Source organism: Myodes glareolus, chromosome 5, assembly GCF_982192425.1.
Source record: "Myodes glareolus chromosome 5, mMyoGla1.1, whole genome shotgun sequence".
Lineage (NCBI taxonomy): Eukaryota > Metazoa > Chordata > Mammalia > Rodentia > Cricetidae > Myodes > Myodes glareolus.
The window spans coordinates 91,989,803-92,016,574 of NC_142030.1; the positions used below are offsets into that span (position 1 = coordinate 91,989,803).

General features: G+C 54.6%; 1 protein-coding gene across 1 annotated transcript; it reads left to right on the top strand.

Annotated features, from left to right (window-relative positions):
- The first annotated feature begins 333 nt into the window (after positions 1-333).
- Cdk18 (cyclin dependent kinase 18) lies at positions 334-26,079 on the top strand. Its single transcript, XM_048430706.3, has 16 exons — positions 334-660; positions 17,013-17,161; positions 17,358-17,437; positions 17,884-18,009; positions 19,272-19,328; positions 20,190-20,304; positions 20,459-20,553; positions 20,837-20,899; positions 21,476-21,599; positions 21,755-21,875; positions 22,823-22,920; positions 23,077-23,182; positions 23,289-23,331; positions 23,841-23,931; positions 24,190-24,267; positions 24,792-26,079. The coding sequence occupies exons 2-16, from the start codon at positions 17,038-17,040 to the stop codon at positions 24,824-24,826; spliced, it is 1,356 nt and encodes a 451-aa protein (XP_048286663.1). The 5' UTR covers positions 334-660; positions 17,013-17,037; the 3' UTR covers positions 24,827-26,079.
- The last annotated feature ends 693 nt before the right edge of the window (positions 26,080-26,772 follow it).

Sequence of the window (26,772 nt, forward strand, 5' to 3'; positions counted from 1 at the left end):
ACTAGTAATCTTAGGCTTCGGAGAAAGGGCAGGAGAATGGCCAATGCCCTATGCCCTGTGCTTGAACATTAGTCTTGGGTGATAGGCACTGGGCGGGAGGGGCGAGTTGGCACGTAGCAGGTTGGGTAGGGGCATTTAGAGACCTGTCCCCGTGTGGTCCAGACCAGAGGACCTCACCCTGTACTCAGGGCCGGCTTGTGAGGGGAACAGGAAGACGCACCGGCCCTAGTTTTCAGAGTGGGAGAAAGGGGTGGCCACAAGGACAGAGGGAGAGCAGGGGATTGGCAGCGGCTGTGGGCAGGGCCGGTCCGGACAAGGGCGGAGTCAACTTGTACACGTGAAAAACTCTGGCTGGGGCCCGGCTTTTGCCTTCCTCCTCCTCCTCCTCCTCCTCTTACCCACCTTCCTGCACCCCTCCCTTTCCCCTCCTCCCGCAGCTCAGGTTGCAGCTTATTTTGGGGGGGAATACCACTCACCTTTAGAAAGCCGGGAGAGTCAGGGTCCCGAGTAGGGACCCCGGCAGGGCGTGGGGCGCGGGGCAGGTCACCCAGCCTTGGCAGTCCGGCCGCGGCGGGCGGGAGCCGGCTCGCCGCGACCCGGACACGCGCGGAGACCGCGGCGGTCAGAGAGGGGCACCGCGCCGGGCAAAGCTGAGCAAAGGTAAGCCGGGCAGCCCTTAAAGGGGCCGTCTGCCTTTGCGCTGGAGAGATTCGAGCAAAATTCCCTAGCTGTTGTGGGCGACTGGCGATAACTGGGCGCGCTTGTGTTTTGGGGGGTGAAGGATGCCCTGGGAAAACCACTCCCAAGTTCCAGGTGCTGAGGCAGAATGCGTGCCCCGCGGGGACTCTTGATCAGGGACTCCCTTTGGCCCCGGGCTCCGTCGGAAGCCTACAAAAGCAAAGTTCCCACCCAGGCTCAAGCCAGACGCTAAGTGCGTTCCTTATGGAAAGGACAAGGGTCAGGAGTCCCGGCTAACGATAGGGCCCAGGAGTGTAGGGCCAGATTGCCTCCTTGAAGGGCTTTCTGGGTTTTAGTGAACTTTCCAGCCCCAGAGGCCGTGGGTGGTAGGTCAGAGACCTGGGGAAAACCGAGGACAGGTGAAGCCCGCAGCTTCCAGCGTTGGCTCCGTGGTGAATAAGGTCGCTAGAGAACGTGTCTCTTCTCTCTTGGGGAAGTCCAGAGAGGCAGTGGCCCACACTCTTCATGAGCTAGGGACAGGGATGATAGAGTGTGGAAAAGGAGGGTGGATGGTTTGGGCTCAGAAGTCGTAGCTTGCTATGTTTGGAGGACGCAAACAGGACTCTGAAAATGGGGTGGATCAGAGGCCCTGTTCCACCCTGTTGGAGGACACGCCACTGGCTTCTGAATGCCTTGTGGTTGTTTTTTTTTTTTTTCTATACTGAGGGGTCAGCGCCCCTCTAGGCCCCAGTGGCCTCATTTATTTCTCCCTAAGCCTTTCATAGAAGCAGTGCTAGGTAGAATTGTAGGATAGACGCTTTCCTCAGAACCTTTGGACTTTTCCATCCCAGCTCAGCCCACAACAGCCTTCCCCATCCTACCCTGCTGTGGTCTGTGGCCTGGGCCCTGTGGTTCACTACCAGCCGGCCCCCACCACGTTAGATGTGAGATTCAGCATAGACACATAGCACACAGTGAGGTGGGGGTGAGGGCGCTGGGGGAGCCAAATCCTTGTATTCTGGACAGCTCTTGTTTTTATCATGCCTTGGGCCTGGGATATCTTCTGGGGTGTGGCCCACAGGCAACTGTGGTTGTGGGCTTGGTGTGCATGGTAAAAGACCCAGAGAGAGGTTTCCTTTGCCCCAGCCAAGCTCCTGTCTCCCTCCAGTCCCTACTGTGTGCCAAGCAAGGTGTCACAATAATCTCAGGATATTTCATGATTGCTGCTATCACCATTTCGCTAGCCAGGGAACAGACCACAGGATGAATGCTCCCAAGGGGATGTAGAGGTGTGATCTGTCTCCTTCTAGCTGAACCCAAGCCTGCTCTCAACCCTGCTCCACCTGGGCACGGCCCACCCTGTGCTGGAATCCTCAGCAAGGATGATTGGGGTAGTTTTCTCAGTGATCGGGCTCCCCTGTGAACCAGGCTTTACTAGAGGGACAAGATCTGAGAAACAAATCGGTTCCTAGTCTGGGATTGTGCACGGAGGGGCTCCCTGCCCTAGGATCTAGAGGGAATGGATCTGTGTCTCTCTGCAGACTGTGTGTTCTCTGCTGGTTCCTCCATCGTGCCCCCAGAGCCTGCTTGATGCATGTCCTCTGGCTCTAGCCTCCCCCTTCGTCCCTCCTCCTCTGATTCCTCCTTGCCTTTCCTGAGTTTGGGACCTGGAGGGGAAGAAGGATGGGCACACCTAAGCTTTTACTCGGTGTCCTGTGTGAAGAGGGGCTTCTGATAAGGAGGCTATTATGTGAGCTGTGTAAGATAACAACACATGGAGGCCGTGTGTGGTAAGAATTGGGAAAGTCAGTCTCTCAGCGATGCCCTGGGGCTGAGTCTGGACTGGAAGACGTTTTGTCCCTTTGGGTTGGAGAGGAGGGTTCTCTATAAGAGAGTGGGGGAGCTTAATGGAAACCTGCCAGGAAGGGCCAGCGTTCTGTGCTAGGCCCAGTGGGCCAGGTAGGCCTGGAGCTGTGGGACTTCAGCCCTTAGCAGGGTCCTGCTCCTGGGCCGAGAGGACCCTCTGCTAGCACTTAATGATTTGCGGTCCCGCTCTGCTCCGCTGTCCACGAGGGACTGGCTGGCTAGGTTCCAGACCTACCTGCTTGGCTTCACTCCTGTGAGAACCAGTCACGTTTCTCTCCCTGGGCTTTGTGTCCCCCAGTAACCCTTCCTCTCTCCTTCCCTGGACCCTTCACCTTCGCTCTCTGGGTACTGGCTGCTGATCTGGCACTTCCCCGTCTCAGAGGGTAGGAACACACCAAGGTTAGCCCCAGCTCCTACAGCTGCATGTGCTTATGAGTGCACATGAGCACGTGCACGTGCGTGCATACACGCACACTGTAGGTCCCAGGTGGCCAAAGCTAACCTGTGGCACAGCAGGAGGGAGGAAGAGGGTGCTTTTCTGCTTAACCAACTACCTGCAGGAAGTATCTGCCCCCAATGCTCCCAAGGCCCTGTCAGCTGAGGAGATGGGTTTGGGAGGCAGGTCAGGGTCACACAGTTGCCTGGCAGCAAGCAGGACCTTGGTAAGTCAGGACACTCTGCCGTGAAAGACATTGTCCCAAACTTTGGAAAGGACCATGGTGATACATACTCTCTTCCTGCGTATGTACACCCTGGATATACTGAATTCCCCTTTTGAGGCAGAGTCTTTCTACAAACCCCTGGCTGTCCTCAGACTCACTTTGTAGGCCAGGCTGGCTTCGAACTCACAGAGATCGGCCTACCTTTGCCACCCAGCCTGCTTTTGCCACTCAAATGCTGGAACTAAAGGCGTATGGCACCAAGCTAAGCTGACCCTTATTTAATAAAACCAAAAAAACAAAAAAACCAAAAACAAACAAACAAACAAAAATCCACTGTGTTTAGACCAGAGACTGATGTCAGATGTCTGCGCCACCTTTTTTATTTTATTATTTTTTGTATTAAGAGTCCCTTGCTGAGCCTGAAGCTTACCCCATGGTCAGGCTGACTGGCCCGCCACCTGTCCTTTGATTCGCATGTTTCCGACGCCTGATGATGGGATTTTAAGTCTACTCTGCTGTATCTGGCTTTTCCATAGATCCTGGAGATCTGAACTCATGTCCTCCCTCTCCCCGCCATTAGCTGGTCTTCCCTAAAAACAGGTGAAGCGGAAAGAAAGGCCCAGAAGAGGCGGGTTGACTTGTTCTCTCACTATTTACATGTACGTGTCTCCTGTTGGCCGCTGGTGCAGGCTGACGCTTAGTATAAAATCCGCCCCTACACTCAATGACTGGTTGCCTTTGGGCAAGCAATCTGCTCCCCACTAGCTTCAGCCTCCAGGCTTTACAGTGGTTCCTGTGGCTGTGAGGATTGCAGTGACGTCATGTCTTCCCTGGGCCTCAGCTTCATGCCTTACCTGCTGTCATTATTGAGAGGTGGTGCTGCACGGGGTTGCCGGGCCTGCACCTGAATCTTCTCTAAAGAAGGATCCAGATCTGTGGTAGGGGCACAAGGCTTGGTCCCCAAAGTAGGAAGAGTTCTCTGACAATAACCCTTTCCTCACTCTGCACACCAGGTCTATCTTGCTATCACAGGAAATCCCGAGAACTCTACCGATTTCTACCTACGCACTTTAGATGGCTCCCTCTTCTGTCTGGGGAGTCCCTTCAGGAACCGAGCCTTTCTTTTCTCTGGTGACAGCCATCCAGCCAAGGAAACCCTTGCAGGGTGGATAGACCTAGGGGACATAGCTGTCCTTTCCATGTGCTGATGGGAGTCACTGCCAGGAAGCAGGTGTGTGGCTGGAGGGCAGGGTCTCCAGACTAGCTACGGCTAGCCAGGAGGTCACAGAGCCCCCCCTGATCTAACTGTTGCATTTGAGCTGGGTGCCATTTTCTGAGCTGATTCTCTCATGAAGCTTCATCACCAAGCCAGGCAGACAGAGTGGGCAGTTGGCTTCTCTGACGATGGTATCCAGTAGCTGTGAGGAACAGAAAGGACATTGAGCTCCATGTCACAAGCTCACTTCTGGTCTCAGCTCTGCTCTGTCACTCTTAAGAACCTTGGACAGAAAACTGGCCTGCTTGAGACACAGAAACACAGGCTACGGATTCCTATACCCCATCAAGCCCCTTCTTATGCCACCATCTTTTGCTGGTGAGCTTTATTGTGAGGCCCCAGCAGGATCTTAGCCTTACGACCCTCCAAACTTCACAGCCCAGAAACTTCTGGTTTCTAGTCCTTGCCATGGTTCAGAGAGGCAAGGAAACTCCAGGAACCTCATCCTCCAGTCAGGTAGGAGGAGAAAAGTATAAGCAAGGAAGTAGGTGCAGGATTCAAATATTGTATATATTGGATACTCAAGGGCAGGGGCTGTTTGGTATGGCCCCTTTCAAATCTCGCCTACTTTAGAATAGTCTATGAAATAAGAATGGTTTTATTTGTTTGTTTGTTTATTGAGCCAGGGTCTTATGTATTCCCATGCCAGCCTGGAACTCACTATATAGCTGAGGACAACTTGAAATTCTAATCCTCATTTCTCTTGGCATATGCAACTTTTATAGTTTATGTCGTACTAGGATTGAACTCAGGGCTTCATGCATGCCAGGCAAGAACTTTGCCCACTGAACTTTATCTGTAGGCCTGATTTGACTTTTTTTTTAAAAAAGATTTATTTGTTTATTATGTATACAGCATTCTGTCTGGATGTTTGCCTACAGGCCAGAAGAGGGAGCCAGATCTCAGTATAGATGGTTGTGAGCCATCATGTGGTTGCTGGGAATTGAACTCAGGACCTCTGGAAGAGGAGCCTGTACTCTTAACCTCTGAGCCATCTCTCCAGCCCCTGATTTGACTTTTTAAGACAATGTCTTGCTATGTAGCCCTGGCTGGCCTGGGACTTGTAGACCAGGTTGGCCCCCAACTTGTGGCAATCTTCCTGTCTCTCACTCACGAGTACTAGAATTATAAGCGTACGCTACCGCTCCAGGCCTAAGAGTCGTTCTTAGGTATTTTTTTAAGTGGCTGGGAAAAACTCAAAAGAAAAGAATGTTTTATGGCACTTAAATTTGTAAAATTGAGATCTTAGTGTCCTTAAAAGTTTGCTAAAACACAAGACACGATCATCCTTCACAAGGGTGGCATCGCATGACCGCTGCAGTAACCTATGAGCCCGGGAAGAGTGGCTGGCTGACTTTTTACAGGAAAAGCTTGCTGACCCTCGCTCAAAGTAATCATGCCATTCTCTGGGCCTTGCACTAAATTGCTCTGGAATATCAAGCTAAAAATACTCTTTATTTACAAAGAGGCATGGCTGTCTCCTTGCTAGGTGAGCGGTAAGTGTTCAGTATGGAAATGGTAGAAGGCACAGTTGAGGGGCAGTGAAAACCACCCACAGCTCTAGAAGCCAGGCGACCACTCATGGCATGGGGACCAACTGCCTGCTCCCCACCTGCTGCAATGGTGTTTGTATATGCACGTGGGCCGGTGTGTCTGTACCCTGACATGCAGCTTCCCCAGGTTATACACAGCTGCCCTTTTTACTTGAGAGTGCCTCTTAGACTGGACTCATGGGAGACATTTGGCCAGAGGTTCCTGGTAGATAGTTGGTCCTTGCATGCATGCCAAGGCCCAGGGCTGAGGGGGCCTGGAGCTGTGGGTCTGAGAGTCACCAGCACGGGTGCTGTGGTTTCCACCCCGGGAGAGGATGAGCTCACCCAGGAAATCTACTGTAGAGGGGAAGAGCAAAGGGCTAAAGAGGGAACTTGGGGTGTGCTGTCATTCGGGGACAGGTGAGGGAGTGAGTTCACTAGATACAGGGGGCAGGGGGAGGGGAAGAAATGGAGGGAACCCAGGAGTTGAGCTGTTATTAAGGCCAAGCAGCACAGAGCATGGGAGAGGGCCTGGTGCTTGTGAGCCCAGGAAGCGGAAGGGAGCCCTCGAGGGGCCTGTGACCGGGCTGGGGAGTGACATTGACAGGGATATTTAGAGAACCATGGAACAGCCAGGGCCACCCAGAGGCTCTCTAGAGGAGGCATGGGGGAGCCCAGGTCAGGGTGGTCACCTGGGGCAGTTCAAGGAGAGCCTGGGCTGGCCAGTGAGCCTGGCGGTAGCTGTGGGAATGACCTGCCACTCGGATGGGAACAAGGGGCATTAGAAGAAGAGTGATCCATCAAAATGTGCCTAGGGGTTAGTGTGGGCCAGGCTGGTGGGGGTGGAAAATAAATAGGACCGTGGCTAAAAGACGCCAGGAAATTCCCTTATATACTCACTCCCTGCTTTTTAGGACTCTGTGGTCCCTCGGGACACTAGCGTTCAAAGGCCCCTGCAGTTCTGCGCTAAAGTTAGGCATGGAGATAAAAACGTGAGACGCCATGAGCTACCAAGGAAAACCAAAGGGGCCTGAACTTGATGTCCTGTGTTTCTCCTTTTGTTCCGAAGGTGACGCTGGCAATGTCTGCAGATGTAGAAGGAGGGAAAGCAGCTGTTCCTTTAGGGCTTGAAGAAAACCCCAGATAAGGCTACAGAATTTGGATTAGAAAATACGCAGATTGATCTTGAATTGTCTAGTAAGAATGACACGCGTTTTGAGGACGCGTTGTGATGTGATGTTACATGTAGCCGTCGCCTAGTGATTAAATCTGGGTATAACTGCTACTTAGCGGTGGGAATGCTCTGGGTCTTTCCTAGGTAGTTCTAATCTCCATCCTATGTGCAGCAGGATTTATGCGCCCTACTCCAACTCTGCCCCGCTGGCTCTCCTTCTCCTGCCATCTCTATGCCCCAGCCCCGGGACCCACCATTCTGCTGTCCTTTTTTATAAGAGCAGCTTTCTGTGTGTCTCCGTGTCTTGTCTCATCCACTTGGCTCGCCCGTGGCATAACCGGCAAGATTTCCTTCTTAACGGTTGAATGGCATTCCCAGTTTTAAAATCCACGCACGTGCCCTGGACACTTGACTGTCGTGTTTCGTGGGCGCTGAGAGTGACGCTGCAGGGAAGTGACTCCTCAGACAGCTTTCCCTTCCCTTGGGTATACACCTCGCAGCAGGATTGCGGGGTCACAGACTTGAGGGGCATCTGAGGGAGGACCTTTAAGGTGGAGGCCGAGAGGAGCAGGAGCAGACGGAGAGAGTTCTGAGGTGGGAGCAGAGGGCATGAGAGATGGAGGCTGGGCCTGCCCTGCCCCTGCTCCCGGCTGTGGTGTGGTCATGTACTGACTGCTTCTCAGGGAAGTGGCACTTTAGTTGAGTTTGGGAGTGGTTTTGCCAAGAGAAAGATTGAGGAAGGCCCTGTCAGCCCCCATAGCTGGTTTGTTCTGTCTACCAGGCCCAGGGCTGACAGAGGAGAGAAGGCAGCTTGTCCTAACTCATCGCTGGGAAACCCAGAACCTCCTTGAAAATGACAGGCAGACCTTAACCGAGTACCACTCCCCCATCCCTCTCTCAAAAGAAAAAACTATTAGATTCTATATGTGCAGAGGTCCCTGTGCACCGAGAAGCCAGAGGGTAAAGAGGATATCAGAAGGGCTGAGGTGTCCACATGGAGGGCTGGAAGTGGGGTTGGAGCCAGGGCTGTGCCTAGCAGAGCCTTGCCCAGTGAGTCTCTGGTGTAGTCTGCCTGCAGGTGATGGGAGGTGAAGAAGAGGCCCCAGAACAGCATCCACCGCATCCCACAGCCCTGGAAGCAGCCAGATGCATTTGGTTCTTTTCACTGTCCGCCCTCATTGGAACACCTCCAGATTCGACACTATGTGACTTCCTGTGAGAATTTGTACTGGCCAGGAAGCTGTCCCTTCTGCCCCATCCTCCCATCCCCACAGCCATAGATGCAGATGAGGAGGGCTAGGGCATAATGCAAGCCTTCAGCCCAGCCTTTGCATGTTCACGGGTAGCTCTGAGCAGACCACGATCGTGGGGGTGTGATGAATTAGACCCGGCCTTTGTCTATGCACAGGCAAGCAAGGGAAGTAAAGGATCAGACAGCTACTGGGCTGAGTCAGGTGCTCTGCCGGGTGTGCCAGAATGATATGGCTGGGGACCCCAAAGTCCCAGGCTGGAGGAGATATCACTGTGGGGGAGAGGTCACATTTGACGTGGGTCTGGAGGGTCAGTAGCTGGCTATCCTCTGGTGCCTGGTCCAGCTGCCATTGCCATCCAGTTTCCTCTCTAGCCACAGAGAGCCAAGGAAGAGTATCCAGTGCTGGGGAGCTGTACAGCTTATTCTAGGGTACCCAAGGAGAGAGCAGGGCCAGGCTAGCCCTCCTGTGACCCTACCAAGGGGATGGTAAGCCTAGAAACAGGTCTTTGACTGCTTGAAAGAGGCAGTAGGAAGGACAGTAGTCCCTGACTGCGTGTGGCAGCGGGTCGTGGAGTTCACATTTGACTGAGGTACCATCTTTGTCTTTGAGGAGTCTAGTGTTTGTGTGCATCTAGGAAGAAAGTTCAGTGGGCTTCTCACTCCCTTTTTTTTTCCTTCTGAGGAGCTGCTTAGTCCAGGCACTGCTGTGTATAAGGGAAACACTGAGTGAGGAAGGCCCCATACCTGCCCTGACCAACGTCAGGCTTGGCTCTGAGTATATGCAGGCTGCTCGGATGAAGAAGAAGAAGGCCTCTCCTTTACCCTGGAGGAAGGAGGTGTGCTCATGTATAGCTTCCCCAGGAGGTGGGGAATGAGGAAGAGCATTCCAGAAGGGTGCTGTATGCAGAGCAGTGAGGTTTGAGTGTGGCAAGGACAGTCAGCTGAATGGGACCCTCTCGGAAGGGTTGGGAACTGACCCTTGAGAAGACAAGAGGGCTGGATGTGGTGGTGCACACCTTTGATCTCGTACGTGGGACACAGAGGAAGGAGGATCTCTGTGAGTTCGATGCCAGCCTGGTCTACATAGTGGGCTCCAGGACTGCATAGAGAGACCCTGTCTCTAAAACAGCACCAGAAGAGAAAGGGGCGGGGGGAGACAAGGAATCCAGGCACCAGAGTCCTGTGTGCCAGACCCTGGAGTTTGTGCTTCCTGTGAAGGTTCTGCACACTTGAGGGATTTCTAGCACATCAAGGCATCATGCTGGAAGCCTGCTAAGGTGGAGCATAGGTGCCCGTCATAGTAGGATTAGAGGCTAGGCATTACCTCTGCTTACAGGCAAGATTAAGACACAGGGTACCTTCTGGCTCGCACTGCCAGAATGTGTACCTTCTTTGACACAGATGGAGAACTTTGGCGAATAGGGCTCATGGCATGTGGCTCTCACCATAGGATCCTTCTGGTCAGAATGAGACACTGCACCCATTTGACCACTGAGCTACATCCCAGTACCAAAGCCAGACGAAAGCCGCGACAGAGCCCAGAGCCCAACATTTAGCCTCCAGAGCCGGCTTCCTCTAGGCTTTGCCCAGCTTGGTCCCAGAAGGCCTTCTCTTGCTTCCTGCATTCCAGAATCTGTAGGAATGTTCTTTGAGTTCAGTCACTGTCCACATCATCTGTTCGTTGGCACAGTGACCGCAGGCCTGCCTGTCCTCCTCAGCTCTGGCCACCCTGAAGGATCCAGACCCACGGCCTTTCTCATCCAGCTGGGACAGGGTGTCAGTGAGGCGAGTTCCGGCTGCTGCTCTTGCGCCAGGCAGCAGGGGCAGCCAGCTTCCCTGTGCCTCATCCTCCCACAGGGCCTGGTGGCGGGCGGAGGATGATGGGATCTGCCAGCTCCCTCAAGTACCGCTTTCCCTGAAGGTGAATGCCTTTGAGTCCCTGCTTATGACATCCGCAAACTTGGTCAGCTGTTGCCTCTGGTTCTTTGAAATTTCTCCAAGGCTAGGTGCCTGAGATAAGGGCAGGGCAGGGAAGCAGAGGGTGTTAGGAAGTCCCTAGTTGTTGGTCTGCCTTTGGGACTGAGGGTCAGGCCCTCTTGGGCTTTAGGAAGTGGGTAGCCCCTCTATATCTTTCAGCCTCTGACCGTAGGCCCCCAAAACTGACTCCAGAACAAAGCCTCACCCCCCAGTGAGTGGTGCCCCAAACAGAGTAGGTGTCCACGCGTGCCTACTGTCCAGTGCCAGCAAAGCCTCACCCCCAGTGCCCCAAACAGAGTAGGTGTCCACGCGTACCTACTGTCCAGTGCCAGCAAAGCACATGAACCACCGTGCCCTGGTGTGGGACAAGTAGTAAGTTAGGCCCCATTGGAAGCAGGGCACCCAGCTGCCCTGGGTTGGGACTGACAAAACTGAAGACCCAAGAGACCCAGAGCACATGTGCAAAGCTCGCTGGAGGCAGAGCCTGTGGAGTAGGGCTGGTGAGACAGGAGGCCAGGCAGGAAGGCCCAGATCCTGACGGTGCTTGGTGCAGGCTGGGTAGCGGCAGTCTTGTCTAGGTGGGAGGCTCCAGAGTGCCCGGAAGGAGTTTGCTGAGCAGATTCTCAGGGATGGCCTCTGAAGTTAAGAAGTCATGTTCATCCCTACCCTTAGCTCCTTCCTAGTGCCCGCCTGTTCTGACAACCTCAGTCTCCATGTTCTCCTGGCCAGGGTCCCGAGCTCAGGGCAGGGGTAGGAGATACCTGAGGTTGTCCTGGGCTAGGGGACAGCAGGTTAAGTGTACCCTCCATCTGGACCATGGGCCCCTGTAGCTGGCCTGAGCTACTGTGTGGTGCTTGCTTCCTGCTAAGAGGGGCGTTAAGACCTGTCCCCTGCTTTGCACCGGCCCTGCCATGTGTGACCTGCAGAGTTGTCTGAAGAGGGGGGCTGCAGCATCTACTCTTCCAGTGTACCTAACTGCTTGCCCCCTGCGCCTGCTCTCTTCCCTGCTGGCATCTGGGCCAGTGGAGAGACAGTGGGCGGGGCTGTGTGGTTAGGTTGCAGCAGCGCGGAGAGCCACCGTGGGCTGTGCTGATGCTCCCCAAGGTCATCTGATACCAAAACCTTACCCGCTCCTTCCAACTCCTGATCTTTCCACACAAACCTAAGTTCCCAGCCTTCCCCCTCCCCCCACCCAGACTGCTCCACGCTCTGACTGCTCAGCCGCACGTCCTTGACTGCTTTCTCACCCCACGTAAAACCTATCCGCCAGCCACTGCTTCCCTCCTCCACGGCTGCCATGACGGGCCCAGTCCACTGTCTCTCACTTGGGTCTCTACTGGAGCTGCCTGACAGGGCTGCTTGCCTACGTACAGTCTGTTATTAGCATAGCAGCCAGAGGGAGTCCATTCAAACATGGGTGGGATCTTGCCACTCCTCTGTTCGCAGTACTCCAAGATTCCTAGAGCAGCAGCTGCTCTGCATTCCCCCCCCACACACCCGGACTCAAAAGGCTAGCGCTCAGGTCTGCCTCAGGACCTTTGCACCTGCTCCCCCCCCCCGCCCAGCCCGTCCCCACTGACCTGCGGGGGCTCCCCCTGCCCAGCCCCGCCCCCACTGACTTGCTCCCTCCATCCTCGCTGACCTGTGCACCCCCCCACCCCGCTGATCTGCTCCCCCCCAGTCCCTACTGACCTACTCCCCCCCATCCTCGCTGACCTGCTCCTCCCACCCCATCCTCGCTGACTACCCCCACTTCCCCCACTGACCTCCTGCCCCACGCTGACCTGCTCCCCTTACATTCTTCTCTGAATTACTTCTGAGGCTTCACCTTCTTCAGGATCCCTTCATTTTAACAACTGGCGTGTTGCCTGCATGTGTGTCTGTGTGAGGGTGGCGGATCCCCTGAAACTGGAGTTACCGTGCTGAGCTGCTGTGTAGTTGCTGGGAGTTGAGCCTAAGGTCCTCTGGAGAAGCAGCTACTGACTCATCTCTCCAGCCCCAGGGAGCCCTTTCCCATTCACCCTTTAAAACTCATCCCTCGTCCCCATTCCTCCTCCCCACACGATTTTCCTTGGTTGCCCTTCTTGCCGGCTACAACCCTGCCTGCTTCCCTGGCTGTTTATCTCCTTCCCCATCAGAAGGCACAAGGCCAGGCTGGAGGGTGGCTCGGCCGGAGAGCGTTTGCCTGACTGTTGACTGAGGTGGAAAAGAACATTTGCAACTGCGGGCTCAGGGGGAGGACAGGACTGGGGAGAACCTCAGCTAGCAGAGAGGAGTGATGTGGTCACTGCCATGCACTTGGTTTGAGCAGGACAGTCCCTTCTTGCGGGCGTCTATGGTGCAGACTGAAGCTCTCCATAAGCACCTTCTCCTTCCTCGCTGGCTCCCTGCTGGCCTCGGAGTCTGGCCCCTAGCAAAGCCTCCCTTTCCTCCAGGTCTGGCTCCTCCTCCCTGTGACACCCTTGTCTCTGGCACCAACAGGAAGTGCCTAGGAGACCGAGGCTTACCTGGGCGGGAGGCGGGAGGCCAGCTGGCTAGGGTCTGCCTACCCAGCCCCCAGTCTCAGAGGGGCCTCTCCTGTGACGCCCCCCATGCCGCCCTGCCGGGTGACACCCCCTACACCACACTTCTCTTCCCCTGGCACCAGTTGCACGGGAGAGACCCAGATGGCTCTTTGGCCTGGGGACAAAGGCCACACTGTGCCTGGCCCTGGGCGGGCCTCTGACTGGGTCACACTGGGCCTTTCTGTCTCTGGTTGGGGACGAGAGGCAGACAGCACCAAGGTGACAGACCCTTTTCCTGTCTCCCTTCCCCCTCAGCCCCCAAATCTGTGGAGCTGATTCTCCCAAGGCAAGAGCGACAGAGCATCTTGTGTCTTAAGCCAGGGAACAACAAACCATTCAGTGCCCCGGGTGCCCTGTCACACCCAAGACCCTATTGAGTTCAATGCCCTAATTGTCCCTGCCAGAGAGAAGTAGCCACTCTTTGCTCTGGTCACCATTCCTGCTGCCTGTTCCCATGTCGCCATCAGGAAGTCCATCCTAACGTCTGACCTTCGTTCCTCATGCTGTAGTGACAGCCATTTCCTCTTGGCCACTTCTCCAGTACAGAGAACAGCTGGTTGCTATTGCTATGCGGTCATCCATCACACTGCTCAGGTCGAGCCTGGAGCCTGGAGCCTCGGTTCTGTTCCGCTTTTCCAGCTCTTCCTCCCTGTTCTGCCCTCCACTCCATCCTAGGCCAGCTATAGGCTCTTTACTCCCAAACTGAACCCTAGAAAGAGCAGATGCGATTTTGGCTTGATCTTTGTCTGATAGAAATTATCTGCCCTGAACAAAAGCCAGCGTGTAAATCATGGCAACTACTGGGAGTTACCGAGCCAGCAACCCATCCCACCATCCCATAAGCCCACGCTGTAGGATGGACTTATGGGAGAACTGCTTTCAGACACGGCTGGTTCCTCTCGATAGAGCTGACACCACGAACAGCTAAGTGCATGTGTACCCTGCATCCCTTGAACAGCCTTGGTCTCGTGCCCCATGTCCCCTCAGATAGCTCTTGTAGTAGGCACGCACGCACACGCACACGCGCGCGCGCACACACACACACACACACACACACACACACACACACGCCGTTCCACTTGGCTCACTCCTAGAGTTTAGGAAACGTATATGTGTGTTCCCCAATCCTAGCAGCGCCCTTGTGGGGCTCCTGCAGCTGTCTGTCTCCTTCCTGTACCCTCTGCAGCTCTGAGGGCTCCCTTCCTAGCCCAGATGGTAAATTGGAACCCCACCTCACCTGAACCCCAGATGCCGCCAGCCATGTCTACACGTGCTGATTATCAGATACCCTATTTTTTTGTTGTTTTGTTTTGTTTTTTTGTTTTCTTGAGACAGGGTTTCTCTCTGTAACAGCCCTACCTGTCCTGGAACTAACTCTAGACCAGGCTGGCCTTGAACTCACAGAGATCCACCTGCCTCTGCCTCCCAAGTACTGGGATTAAAAGTGTGTGCCACCCCTGCCTGGCTACCCTGTTTTAAATACACATCTTCTCTGCCTGTTTTGGAGAGACAGGGCTGTAATCTTAGCCTTGAGAGATTGAGGCAGGGAGATTGGAAATGTCAAACTTGCCAAGACTGCATTGAAATACTCATTGCGACAGTAGAGTGGGTGGGAACCATGGCTCAGTGGTTAGGAGCGCTTGCTGCTCTTTCAGAGGACCTGGGTTCAGTTCCCAGAATCCATTTCAGTCAGCTCTCAGATGCCCGAAATTCCAACTCCAGAAGATCCAACTTCCTCTTCTGCCCCCACAGGGGTACCTGTACACATATGATACACACACACACAGACACACACACACACACAGACACACACACATACACACAGACACACACACACACACACACAGACACACAGACACACACACACAGACACACACACACAGACACACAGACACACACACACAGACACACACACATACAGACACACAGACACACACACAGACACACACACACACAGACACACAGACACACACAGACACACAGATACACACAGACACAGACACACAGACACACACAGACACACACACACACACAGACACACACACACACACACACACACACACACACACACACACACACATTCTTTAAGAACCCTGAAGGAGAAGGTGGAGGCAGAGTCCTTGCCTACCACTTGCAAGGCCCTGAAACCCCAAGCATTTTCACAGGCTCCAGCTCCAGAAGCTGGTAGTTAGCGTGTGTTCGGATGTCCCTGTCACGCCAGCATTCGGCTGTACGGCAGCGGACTTGTACGTGGAGTGTTCGCCACCCTCTGGTCTTGCTAGGAGCGAGAGTTACCAGGCAGGGAACGACTGAGTCTTCTTGTCCCTGGAGCCCATCTGTCCTGTTAGCATCACAGAGCCTCTGTGGGTCCTTTCAGCCAGATGCCACACACAGGGGCATGTCGCAGGGTGGCTGTCCTCTGGGAGCTGAGTTCTGCAAAAGGCAGGCCTGTGACGTCATACAGGCTGGGGCCATAAGTGGGAATCCAGCTGGGGTGAACCCTGGTGGGCAAGGCAAGGAAGCTGAGAAGAGCCCTTGGCAGCGTACTGTCATTAGCCTGAGCTCCTCGTGAGGGAACCGGGATCTTGTTTAGTTACTGTAACAGAGTGTCCATCGCCAGGCTGTATGTAGGAGATGCTCCACCCACCAGTGGAGCCATCCTGACTGACTTGGTCTGCAAGTTCCTCAGCAGAGGAGGACTGAGCGGTGCAGGCCAGAGCCTTCTCTTGGGTCAGGAGAGCCTGAGGATCAGCTCAGTTGTGGTAGGGACAGTCAGGGGCATGGGGGTGCCAGGAAGAGGGCCTTCTCCAGGCTAACAGAGGACAGAGGATATGATCATTAAGCAAAGCAAACATGTTACTGACCCATAATCCTTTAAACCAGGAGGATTCAGGAGGGGCCTGGTTGCCTTGGCAACTGGGTGCCGGCCAGCCACAGGCCTGAGCATCCTCCAGAAGTGGGTTATAAGTAGGCTCAGGGAGGAGTGCAGATCCCCCCTCTCATAGGGTTGGCCCTCCTGATGCCTTCCTGGCCAGGGTGGGGAGCTAAGGGGGTTGTATAGCCTCTGGTGCCTGCAGCCTCTCTGTAACTGAAGGCAGTATGGGGCCCAGCAGGGTGTCGATGTGGCTGCTGATGGGTGCTCTTGAAGCCCACGGAGGGTGGGGCCTGTGGGAAAAGCTTTTAATCCCAGCACTCAGGAGGCTGAGGCAGATGAATCTTTGTGAGTTCGAGGACAGCCTGGTCAATATAATAAGTTCCAGGCTAGGCAGCAGAAATACACAGTGAGACTATGTCTCAAAATAGGAATAAAAGAGGGAAGGAGGGAGAAAGGGAAGGAGAGAAGGGGAAGGGAGGGAGGGAGGGAGGGAGGGAGGGAGGGAGGGAGGAAGGGAGGGAATGGAGCATCCACCTGTGGGAAGCAGCAGTAACATTCATGGTGCCGTCAGAGGCCAGAACTTAGAGGGCAATAGAACAGGGCAGCTCCCACCCCACTGTGTCCTCAACCCAGGGCACCCAGGCCTGCTCAGAGGACTGAGGCGAGGGAGGGGCCGGCAGTTCCAGCTTCCCTTTTCCTGGGCTGCCTGGGTTTCCCACGCTGCTCCTGACTTGCACCCTGCAGCTGGAGCAGAGGTTGGACTTGGCACTCGCTCTCCCTTGACCTTCTGCCTGAGGACCCAGGATGAGAGCGGGGACATTCTGGTATCAGTATCAGGTGTCACGGAGTTCGAAGCCTATTGACAAGTGGGCCCCGAGCAGTTAGGGTCTTTCAGAAAGAGCCAATGGCCTGAAGGCCATCCAGGTGTGGTATCCTCTCTCAGAGATCTCCAGACACCCTCGCTGAAGGCTGGGTGTCGAGAGTCACCTCTTGGAAACCTGTAGCCGTACACACGGATGCTGTAATGGCAGGGAGGAAGGAACAGGGTTAGATCCGTCATCATAGAACTGAGGCTCTGGTCAGGATGACCTAAAGCCTGGCTCCCACGGGTATAGAGCGGCCACATCGCCGCCTTGTTCTTTCCTCTCTGTCCCAGGACCCACAACGGCCCCCTGCTGACCATGAACAAGATGAAGAACTTTAAGCGAAGGCTTTCCCTGTCCGTGCCCCGCCCAGAGACCATTGAGGAGTCCTTGGCTGAGTTCACCGAACAGTTAAACCAGATCCACACCCAGAGGAATGAGGGTGAGGGTCAGGCCACCTTGCTCTTTCCCGCCCAGACTCCCTGTGAGCCCTGCTGATTAGCTGTACATCAGGGCCGGGGTGGGGGTGCCCTGGGCTGTCCACAGACCGTGGAGTGGGAGGTAGGAACCGATGCCTGTCCCGCTCAGGCATGCCTCTCAGCGCTGTGGACCGAGACGGAGCATGTTCTCTCCCACAGATGGCGGGGATGAGCCCAGGCAGCTGTCCCCTGGCATGCAGTACCAACAACGGCAGAGTCAACGCCGCTTCTCCATGGAGGTGAGGCCCCTTCAGTCTCCATAGCCATAGACATGGTAGGGTGGCTCCCCCAATCACTGGGGACTCAAATCAAAGTAGGTTATTGAGGGAACTGCTTGAGAATATATGCCAAAGACTAGAATATTCCTGGCTAGATAGCTTGTCTGTTGTTATGACCCACATATCTGTTGCTAAGTACAGGAAAAATGTGCTTACAAAATTACATTGTGAGGGTATGAGGTTTGTGCTCGACAGTCCGGCTTCTGTGGCCCAGAGAGGGGATGAAACCTCTTAAAGGTAGCACAGTAATTCTTGTAGGTTCACATATGTATACCCTTCAGGTAGTTGTGAACCTGAGGTCACAGCCTGTGGCTTGACCCTGCTCTATATGAACAGATAAATCCAGAGTGAAAGGCAGGGACCTCCCGAGGCCAACATGGTATTCCCCCTCTCATCTGCCACCTCAGGACCTCAACAAGAGGCTCTCTCTGCCCATGGATATCCGCCTGCCCCAGGAATTCCTGCAGAAGCTACAACTGGAGAACCCGGGGCTGCCCAAGCCACTCACCCGAATGTCCCGTCGCGCCTCCCTGGTGAGTCCAAGGAGGGTCAGAGTTTGCTGAGTGGGAGACAGCGGTTAGGGTAGAGGCAGAAAGATTCCTGTGCCTCTGGCGCCACCTGCTGGCCACTCCGGATTCCAATCAATAGTCTCCCTGTGTCAACAACACACCTGGATATGGAGCTAAATGGGCTCCAGGGTCTCCCAGGTTAAGACCAATAAACCTGTGGTGTGAGTCATATCTGTACTCCCAGCATTCCTTGGGAGGCTGATGCAGGGTGACAAGAATTCAAGGTCAGCCTGGCTGCACAGTTCCAGGTCAGCCAAGGGTACACTATAAGACTATGTCTCAAAAACAAAACAAAACCAGGAGCCAGATAGGGTTCAGGTGGTGTTTTGCTGTGTAGAGACGTGGTTCGAGACTCCCCTGTCTCACCATCGTGGGCATATGCTTGGTCATCCCCCAATAGCCACTGTGCACACCCACAAGTTCACTAATGCACTAATGGGAGCAAAGTCTAGAGAGCTGTGGCCACTTCCTCTCCAGTGGCCTTTGACAGAAAGAGATAGGCGCGTCTCTGGAGTCGGTCACCGCTGTGCATAGGGGCCTGGAGAACATGGATTAAGGAAGCATTTTCCTGCTGATGAGAAGAACAAGCAAGCACACTCAGCTATGGTCCTCTATTTCCGCTACAAGTCCACGCAGTCTCTTATATAGCTCACATATGTTATGTAATGCTTAATAAAAAATAAAAGACCTCCCCAATAAAACAACAAAGAAACAAACAAACAGCCCGACCTGTCAGAACACCCATCACAGGCCTGCAGGTTCCAGCTTCCTGTGAGGAACTCCTAGGAGTCTCACCAGTGAGTGGGCCTCAGAGCCCTGTCTAATTAAGATCTGTCCTGTCCTGAGCCAGATAAGATGAACTGATGAGAGACTTTGGATGTGTGTGGGGTGTCTCTACAAAGTAGAGAATGACAGGCCTGCCCTGGAGGAGCCAGTAACCTACTGAGCAAGAGAGCCAGGCAAGCAGTGAGGTGGATGCTGGGAAGGCAGCTCGGCAAGGCGTGTCCATCTCCGACTCATGGAAGAAGGGACCCCTATCGAAGGGGTCCCTCAATTCTCATGAGGAGAAAAAGATGACTTTGAAGCTGCCCTCCCTTGAGCTTGTAGTCTTGGAGCTTCTCTGTGCAATGGGGGCGTCTCACTTCCTGCCCTCCTCCTGAGGGAATATGGACTAGAAAGATCTGCTGGGGCTTTGAGTCTCACCGTCTCCTATGTCTCCTTCCCAGTCAGATATCGGCTTTGGGAAACAGGAAACGTATGTGAAACTGGACAAGCTGGGGGAGGTAAGAGTCGGTGTTGTTCTGTCTGGGCAGCAGGATGATTGGTGACGACTCTTCTGCCCCTCACGGCTCCTGACCCTCCGAGTCACACTGTCCCAGCCAAGCAGCCTGGCCTGGCCTTCAGCAGCTGTTGAGATGTCCCTTGATCTTGACTGAGGCCTAGAGGACAGAGGTCTCTGGACAGAATCTAGTCAAGTAGTTATGGCCTGGGTTTGAACCCTTGCTAGCCCTATGACTGTGACACGTCCCATGGCCTCTCACCTCCGTTTCATTGTCTATCAAAGGAGGAGAGTAGTGACTTTATTGTTGGGGGGATTGCAGGGTACCGAAGGAAGCTGATACAAGTTCCTGGTGTCTGACACACAGCAAGAGCTCTTTTGCTAAACTGCTTCTGCATCGCTGTGTCAGGCTTTGGGACTGGAGTGGGTATAGACTTGTGAAGGGGAAAAAGGCCCTGTCTTTCAAGAGCCATATCATCATGACCTAAGAGCAAGGCTGGGCTGTGGTAACCGAGGGCCAGCCAGCCGGGGAGCAGAGGAATGGGCAGCCCTCTCCAGCCAGGGAGCAGAGGAATGGGCAGCCCGCTCCAGCCGGGGAGCAGAGGAATGGGCAGCCCTCTCCAGCCGGGGAGCAGAGGAATGGGCAGCCCGCTCCAGCCAGGGAGCAGAGCAATGGGCAGTCTGCTCCAGCTGGGGAGCTGATTGAGATACTTTAAGAGAAAGCAGTCTTTTGAGCCAACAGTTTGGACAGAGGGAGTAGGGTACCCAGCTTGAATCCTAACCCGAGCAGACACGTGAAGGGTGTTACTGGGAAGAGAGCAGGAACAGGATCCTCCTGGGGCTGACCAGGGATGCTCTGTCCCAGGGTACCTATGCCACCGTCTTCAAGGGGCGCAGCAAGCTGACAGAGAACCTAGTGGCCCTGAAGGAGATCCGACTGGAGCATGAGGAGGGAGCACCCTGTACTGCCATTCGAGAGGGTACAATGTCCGGGTCTGCACCCTGGGCCTCTGGGAGGAGGGGCTCAGCCTATACCTGGTGGGAGCCTGGGTGAAGGGCCGTCTTTGGCCCCTGGAAGGGATAGTGGGGGAGGTATTGGTGGGCCTGGGGACCCAGGTGGGCCTGTCTCCCCAGTGTCTCTGCTGAAGGACCTGAAACACGCCAATATTGTGACCCTGCATGACCTCATTCACACAGATCGGTCCCTCACCCTGGTGTTTGAGTACCTGGTGAGCTGGACTGGGGCTGGCAGCCTCTTCCCCTGTGGTGGGTGAAGTGGGTAGGAAAGAGGGGGGGGGGTGAGGGCCTGGGAAGGGTGGGGCAAGGGAAGGACCCTAGCGTTTGTTTGTCGAGGAAGTTCCCATGCGGAAGTGGGCCAAGGGTTCAGAGCCAGGGCCCTGTGCTGCCAGCAGGCAGGGGCCCAGACTGAAGAGGGCTTCCTTTCAGCTTGGGTCTGGACCACTGGGCAGGCAGGGGGGGGGGGGCAGCACTGAATCTGACTGTCTGTTCCAGGACAGCGACCTGAAACAGTATCTAGACCACTGTGGAAACCTCATGAGCATGCACAATGTCAAGGTGAGGGCCTCTAAGGTAGGGACCTCATCATGGCAGCCATCTGTCATCAAGGCCAGCGTGGGATGCTCCTCTTCCCACCAGCTGCTGAGGTTGCTCAGCGCTTCAAACACAGGAAGGAGGGAAAGGTCACTCGGCTAGTCTAGAAGCCATTCTGAGCACCCCAGCCAAGAACAGACTTACCTTCCACTTCTGACTAACTGCTGGTACAGATCCCTCTCTTAACTCTGGATCTCAAGCATGAGCTCCGTGCCAGGGTGAGGGGAGGCCTCTGAGAAGCGAGGAGGGCGAATGACCAGCTCTAGTAATGAATAACTGAGCACATCCATCCCCCCCCTAGGGGACTCTCATCACTACACTTTCCTACTTCCCATCTAGAGGCTGTGCCAGCCTCTTACACTCACTGCCTCCTCTCCGTGTGTGACTCCTGGTGTGTACAGGTCCCAGGTGGTCTGCAGGGTGGCCGACAGAACCAGGGAGCCTTCCTAGAGATTTCCTCTCTAGTCTGAGACAGGGGCGAAGGGTCTCCCATATAGGACCTGGTCCTATCACACTTCCCCGTTTCCCTCTCTCTGCCAGATTTTCATGTTCCAGCTGCTCCGGGGCCTGGCCTACTGTCACCGCCGCAAGATCCTGCACCGGGACCTGAAGCCCCAGAACCTACTCATCAACGAGAGGGGCGAGCTAAAGCTGGCTGACTTTGGTGAGGCAGACGCCAGGGTCAGGGGTCAGGGTTGGCAAGTGGGTCTGACCCCTGGGATGCACAGTCTCCTCAGGATAGAGGGATTCTGATGGATGCCCGAGAACCTGACTCTTCAGGACCCTTTAGCAGAGATTCAGCGACCTGTCTGTTCCTAGGCCTGGCCCGTGCCAAATCAGTGCCTACGAAGACGTATTCCAATGAGGTGGTGACTCTCTGGTACAGGCCCCCAGACGTGCTGCTGGGATCCACAGAGTACTCCACCCCCATTGACATGTGGTGAGTGAGCAGCAGAGGGAGAGTAGGAGAGACTTTAGACCCTGTCCAGGAAGGCCCTGCCCTAGTTCAGAGTACCACTTCTCCCTGCTGTGCTACTGCTAGCAAATTAAATCAGAAATATATCAGTGTCTCTGAGTTTATAGACCCTCTAATGCTGTACTTCTGATATGCCTCCCCGTGGGTAGAGGTGGGAATTGCCAGAGGGTAGATGAGTTTTCTCCCAGAATATTTGGAAGAGACATACTATTTGATTGTTAAAATTGACAAATATATGGTTTGGTATAGACAGAAGTTTCTGTCCCGCCTGGTCCTGTAGACATTCAGTTCCAAATAAACGCAGAGGGTTATATTAATTACAAACTGTTTGGTCTCTTAGCTCAGGCTTATTATTAGCTAGCTCTTACGACTTAAATTAACCCATAATTCTTATCTATGTCTAGCCACATGGCTTGGTACCTTTTCCTGGTAAGACATTCTCGTCTTGTTTTCTCTGCATCAGGCTGATGACTAAGTCTCTGCCTTTCCTCTTCCCAGAATTTTCTTAGTCTCATTGCCCTGCCTATACTTCCTGCCTGGCTACTGGCCAATCAGTGTTTTATTAAATCAACAAGAGTGACAAATCTTTACAGTGTACAAGAGCATTATCCCCACAGCAATTTAGTGTAAAATGAAAACCAGCTCAATTTGAAAGCCAACCCAGGTTTCTGGCCAAGCCCACGGCTCCCCAGAGAGTGAGAATATGCACCTGCCTTTCTGCCTAGCAGACTTAAGTGGACCCAGGACACACAGAGAGGGACCGTAGTGGGAGTCTGGTTGGTTCTAGGAGCCTTTCAAGACCCAGAGGTGATCTACCAGGCTTGTGTTAGGGTGTCATTGAATCCCTCACACAGAAGCCTTAGGAGGGATGGTTGTGCTTCTTGGCCTCACCGTTGCCCTTGCTTCCCCAGGGGCGTGGGCTGCATCCTCTATGAGATGGCCACCGGGAAGCCCCTCTTCCCAGGCTCTACTGTCAAGGAGGAATTGTACCTCATCTTCCGTCTCCTAGGTTAGTCTCCCTCTGTACCCTCCATGTCGCCACCAGGGGTCACCAGAACTCTGTCCACCCAGGAGCACAGAGGACTGGGCTGGGTGGGAACCACTCTTTGTTGGCTTCTCTGTTGAACCCTTACAATATAAGCTTCTTACCGTTCCAATTCTCCAGGGACTCCTACAGAAGAGACATGGCCGGGTGTAACATCCCTCTCTGAGTTTCAAGCCTACAACTTCCCCCGGTACCTGCCACAGCCGCTGCTCAACCATGCTCCCAGGTAGTCCCTGGCCAGGCCCCTGGCTCCCCACTGTGATCTCCCTCCCAGAGGTTCGGGTCCCCAGCCTGCCCCTGGCTGTGCCTGTGCCAGCGCCTCCTCCTTGCAGGTTGGATACTGAAGGCATCAACCTCTTGACCAGCCTCCTCCTGGTGAGTCTCCTCCAATCCTACCCAGAGAGAGACAATTAAAGAAAGCCTGGCCGGTAGCTCAGGCCTGCGGCTCCAAAGCCCCAAAGGGGCACTAGTCCCTGTGCTTAGTACTCAAGGCCTGGTTGGGCACTTCCTGAGGACGGGAGGCTCAGTTTTCTCAAATGCATGGCGGGTATCAGTTCATGCTTTAGAAGATGCTGAGGATACACCAAGATTGTGGGGCTGGCACAGCGCCCACCTGGGAGCAAGCACAGGGTAAAGGGTAGTTAGGGGCACAATCTGTGAATAGCACGAATACTCCCTCAGGGGATGATTGGCATCGTCTGCTTATGTATGCCCATCCCAAGAAGTAATCACCCCATTTTAGTTTCTTCCTGGCATCTGAACCCTGGTATCCTAAGCCCCGCCCGAGGCTGCCCGGTTTGGGTCAGTTGGGGGCTTCTCCCAACTGGGCCCATTTTCTAGAAGGTTCTCCAGCAGGGCCCAAGAGCCTACCCTGTGCCTTTCAGTACGAATCCAAGAGTCGTATGTCAGCAGAGGCAGCCCTAAGTCACCCCTACTTCCAGTCTCTGGGAGAACGCGTACACCAGCTTGATGACAGTAAGTATCCAAGAGACCGGGGCCAGAACAAGGAAAGGGGCGGTGGATGTGGGTGGGGCTATCACAGGGGCTGGACCCTTGGGGTCCAGGCGAGTGGTCTTGGACACATGGCTTCCCCCTCCCAATTCTCATTTGGAGAACTGAGTCTTGACAGGAGGCTGCTTCAGCTCTGTGGGTTTAGTGGAAGTGGGAACAGTAGGTACAGGAGCAAGCAGAGTGGCTCCCCTGAGGCCTCCCCTCCCCTCTTCTCTTGCCCAGCTGCCTCTATCTTCTCCCTGAAAGAGATCCAGCTCCAAAAAGACCCAGGCTATCGTGGCCTGGCCTTCCAGCACCCAGGTAGGGTCACATGCTCTCCCTATACCCTCTCTTAGAAGCAACCAAGTAGACTGCCTTCCCCAGGGAGGACTCTCCTTTGAGGAAGAGATGGGCCTGGCAGTCTACCCTTGGGATGAGGAGTCAACACCCCCCATACATACCTTATGTGAGGTTCCTCCCTCACCCACTGCCTTTTACAGTAGCCCTGACAGGGGCGCACCCTGTCCCTGGTGTTTTGTCTTTGAAGATCCCGAGCTCCTGGCCAGTCCAGACTTTGTCCCTAGCACAGCCAAATGGCCTTGGACTGACAGTGGTTCCCTTCCATGCACGGTCTGTCTAATCTTTAAAACACCCTGTGGACTGGCACTATCAATGCTTTCCACTTCAGTGAAACCGAGGCCCCTAGAAGTTAAGTCCCCATTTCGCATGGCTCACAAGCAGCAGAGATGAGGCCGGAATCCAAGTCCACGCCCTTGCTTCCTGGATCAAAGCGTGTGAAGGACAAGGGTTCCTTTAATCCTTCCTGTCCCCCCTCCGTTCTCCAGGGCGAGGGAAGAACAGGCGACAGAGCATCTTCTGAGCTATGTCCACCGTGCTGTGACGCGAGGGACGGGAGGCCACAGGGAACGTGAATTCAGAAGTATGGGGCCTGTGTGGCCATCAGAGGGCTGAGCAATGAACGCCTGTGGCCAATCTGGAGGACCATTTGGCAGCCCTGGTGGTAGCAGTTGCTTCCTTTCCTTGCTTGCCACACACCTCTGTGATGGTTCCTCCCTGGACACCAACCCCTTGGTCACCCACTGTGGGATGGGGCGTAAGCTGCTTCCCTGAGAGGAAATGAGGGGCGAGGAGGGACCTGGGACCCTTTCCTGGCTGCAGTGCGGGGGAGTTAGGGGACCCTGGGTTTGCCTGGCTCATCAGCTTGACAGACCCCTTCCTTAGCCTTTGGACGCTCTCCCTTAACCTTCTTCCCCTCCAAGAGCAAGGACTGCTCCAGGAACAAGGCCCTGGGACCCTGGGATTGGGCCAGTGTGTGTGCTAACCCCACCCCAAGGCAGACCTCCCTGGAGCATCAAAAAAAAAAAGGAGCCCCTCCTGTCACCACCCCTCCGTGCTGTTGTCCCCTCCTTGCCAGAGCCCTGTGCCCTCTGGCTTGAACCAAGGCTAAGGAGCACAGCATGCTGCCCGTGTCCAGCTGCACCTGGAGGTAATCTGGGACTCCCAGCTGTACTCCTGCCACCTCAACCATCCCCTGCCCATCCCCCAGTCTGGAAAGGGTCGCCTTAAAACTGGCAGGTGGGAGAGTACACTGTTCCAGGAGCTCTGACCTAGCCCCTGTGTCCCTTCCCCCCTAAGCCACGCCCATGGGTGTTATCAGCCCTGAGGGATGATAAGTCAACCCTGTCTCAGGGTCCCGAGGCTGACACCCAGATATGCAGGTCACCCCGACACTGGTACCAAGGTAGCCTTGGCTCTTTGGGGCTGGTGCAGCCTCTCCTCCATCCCCCACCTCCTTCCTAGCCCTGTCTACCTGACCCTGGCACCAACCTCCAGAGAGGGTGGTCCTGAGAGCAAAGGTGCTGGCACCGCAGTGTAAGCTGGAGAGGGTACCCTTCCTCCATACCCACCTAGTGTTCCAGGGTCTCCGCAACACTTGGCTGAACTTGAAGGGGAAAGGCCAAGGGGACGTCAAGCCCATGTTTTCTCCACAGGCCCCATGCCCACCCCAACCCCTCGGAGCCTGGGTTCTCCCTAACCCCCTTCCACTGACTGTGAATGTCCTGTGACTCAGAGCAAAGACAGAGAATATATTTAATTCATGTTGTACAGAAAGCAGTGAGCCGTCTCATTCAGAAAATGTGACTAATAGGACAATGCCAAAGATAAAGGACTAAAGACTCTTAAGTGTCTGGGCTTCCCATACAGACACACAAACCAGTGAAGAGTCTGGTCTGGGACATCGCTGAACCTGCCCTGTGCTGGGGGGAGGGAGGCCATTTCAACTCACCTGAGGATCACGGGTAAGGCAGAAAACACACAGGCCTGGGTCTCTGTGTTCTGCATTCTGCCTTTGGCTCAGGGTGTGCCTGCGAGGTGGGACCAATGGGGATGGCCCAGAGATAATCCTGAGGAGGTGAATGGAGTCTGGCTTCCATGGGTCACTCAACTTTGCCAATACCACACGGCTCCTTGGCTTCATGAGACGGGAGGGGTACAAAGATAGAAAGAGAATTGGGCCAGGTATAGTAGTGTATACCTTTATTCCTAGCACTAAGGAAGCAGAGACGGGTGGATATCTCTGTCTCTGTCTCTGTCTGTCTGTCTGTCTGTCTGTCTGTCTGTCTCTCTCTCTCTCTCTGTGTGTGTGTGTGTGTGTGTGTGTGTGTGTGTGTGAGAGAGAGGGGGGGGGGGGTGAGTTGGTACTGAGGTGGCCATGGCAGTGGCAAGTGCAGACCTTACTAGCTCTTGAAGGCACTTCCTCATGCTCTCAAATGCACTTCCTGGCTCTTCTTCACGTCACACAGA

Excerpts from the sequence above, each read along its gene's own strand:
- Cdk18 (XM_048430706.3), top strand. The coding sequence starts at position 17,038 with ATGAACAAGATGAAGAACTTTAAGCGAAGGCTTTCCCTGTCCGTGCCC. Across the intron at positions 17,162-17,357 it reads CCACACCCAGAGGAATGAGG|ATGGCGGGGATGAGCCCAGG; the intron begins GTGAGGGTCAGG and ends TCTCTCCCACAG. Across the intron at positions 20,305-20,458 it reads CTGTACTGCCATTCGAGAGG|TGTCTCTGCTGAAGGACCTG; the intron begins GTACAATGTCCG and ends CTGTCTCCCCAG.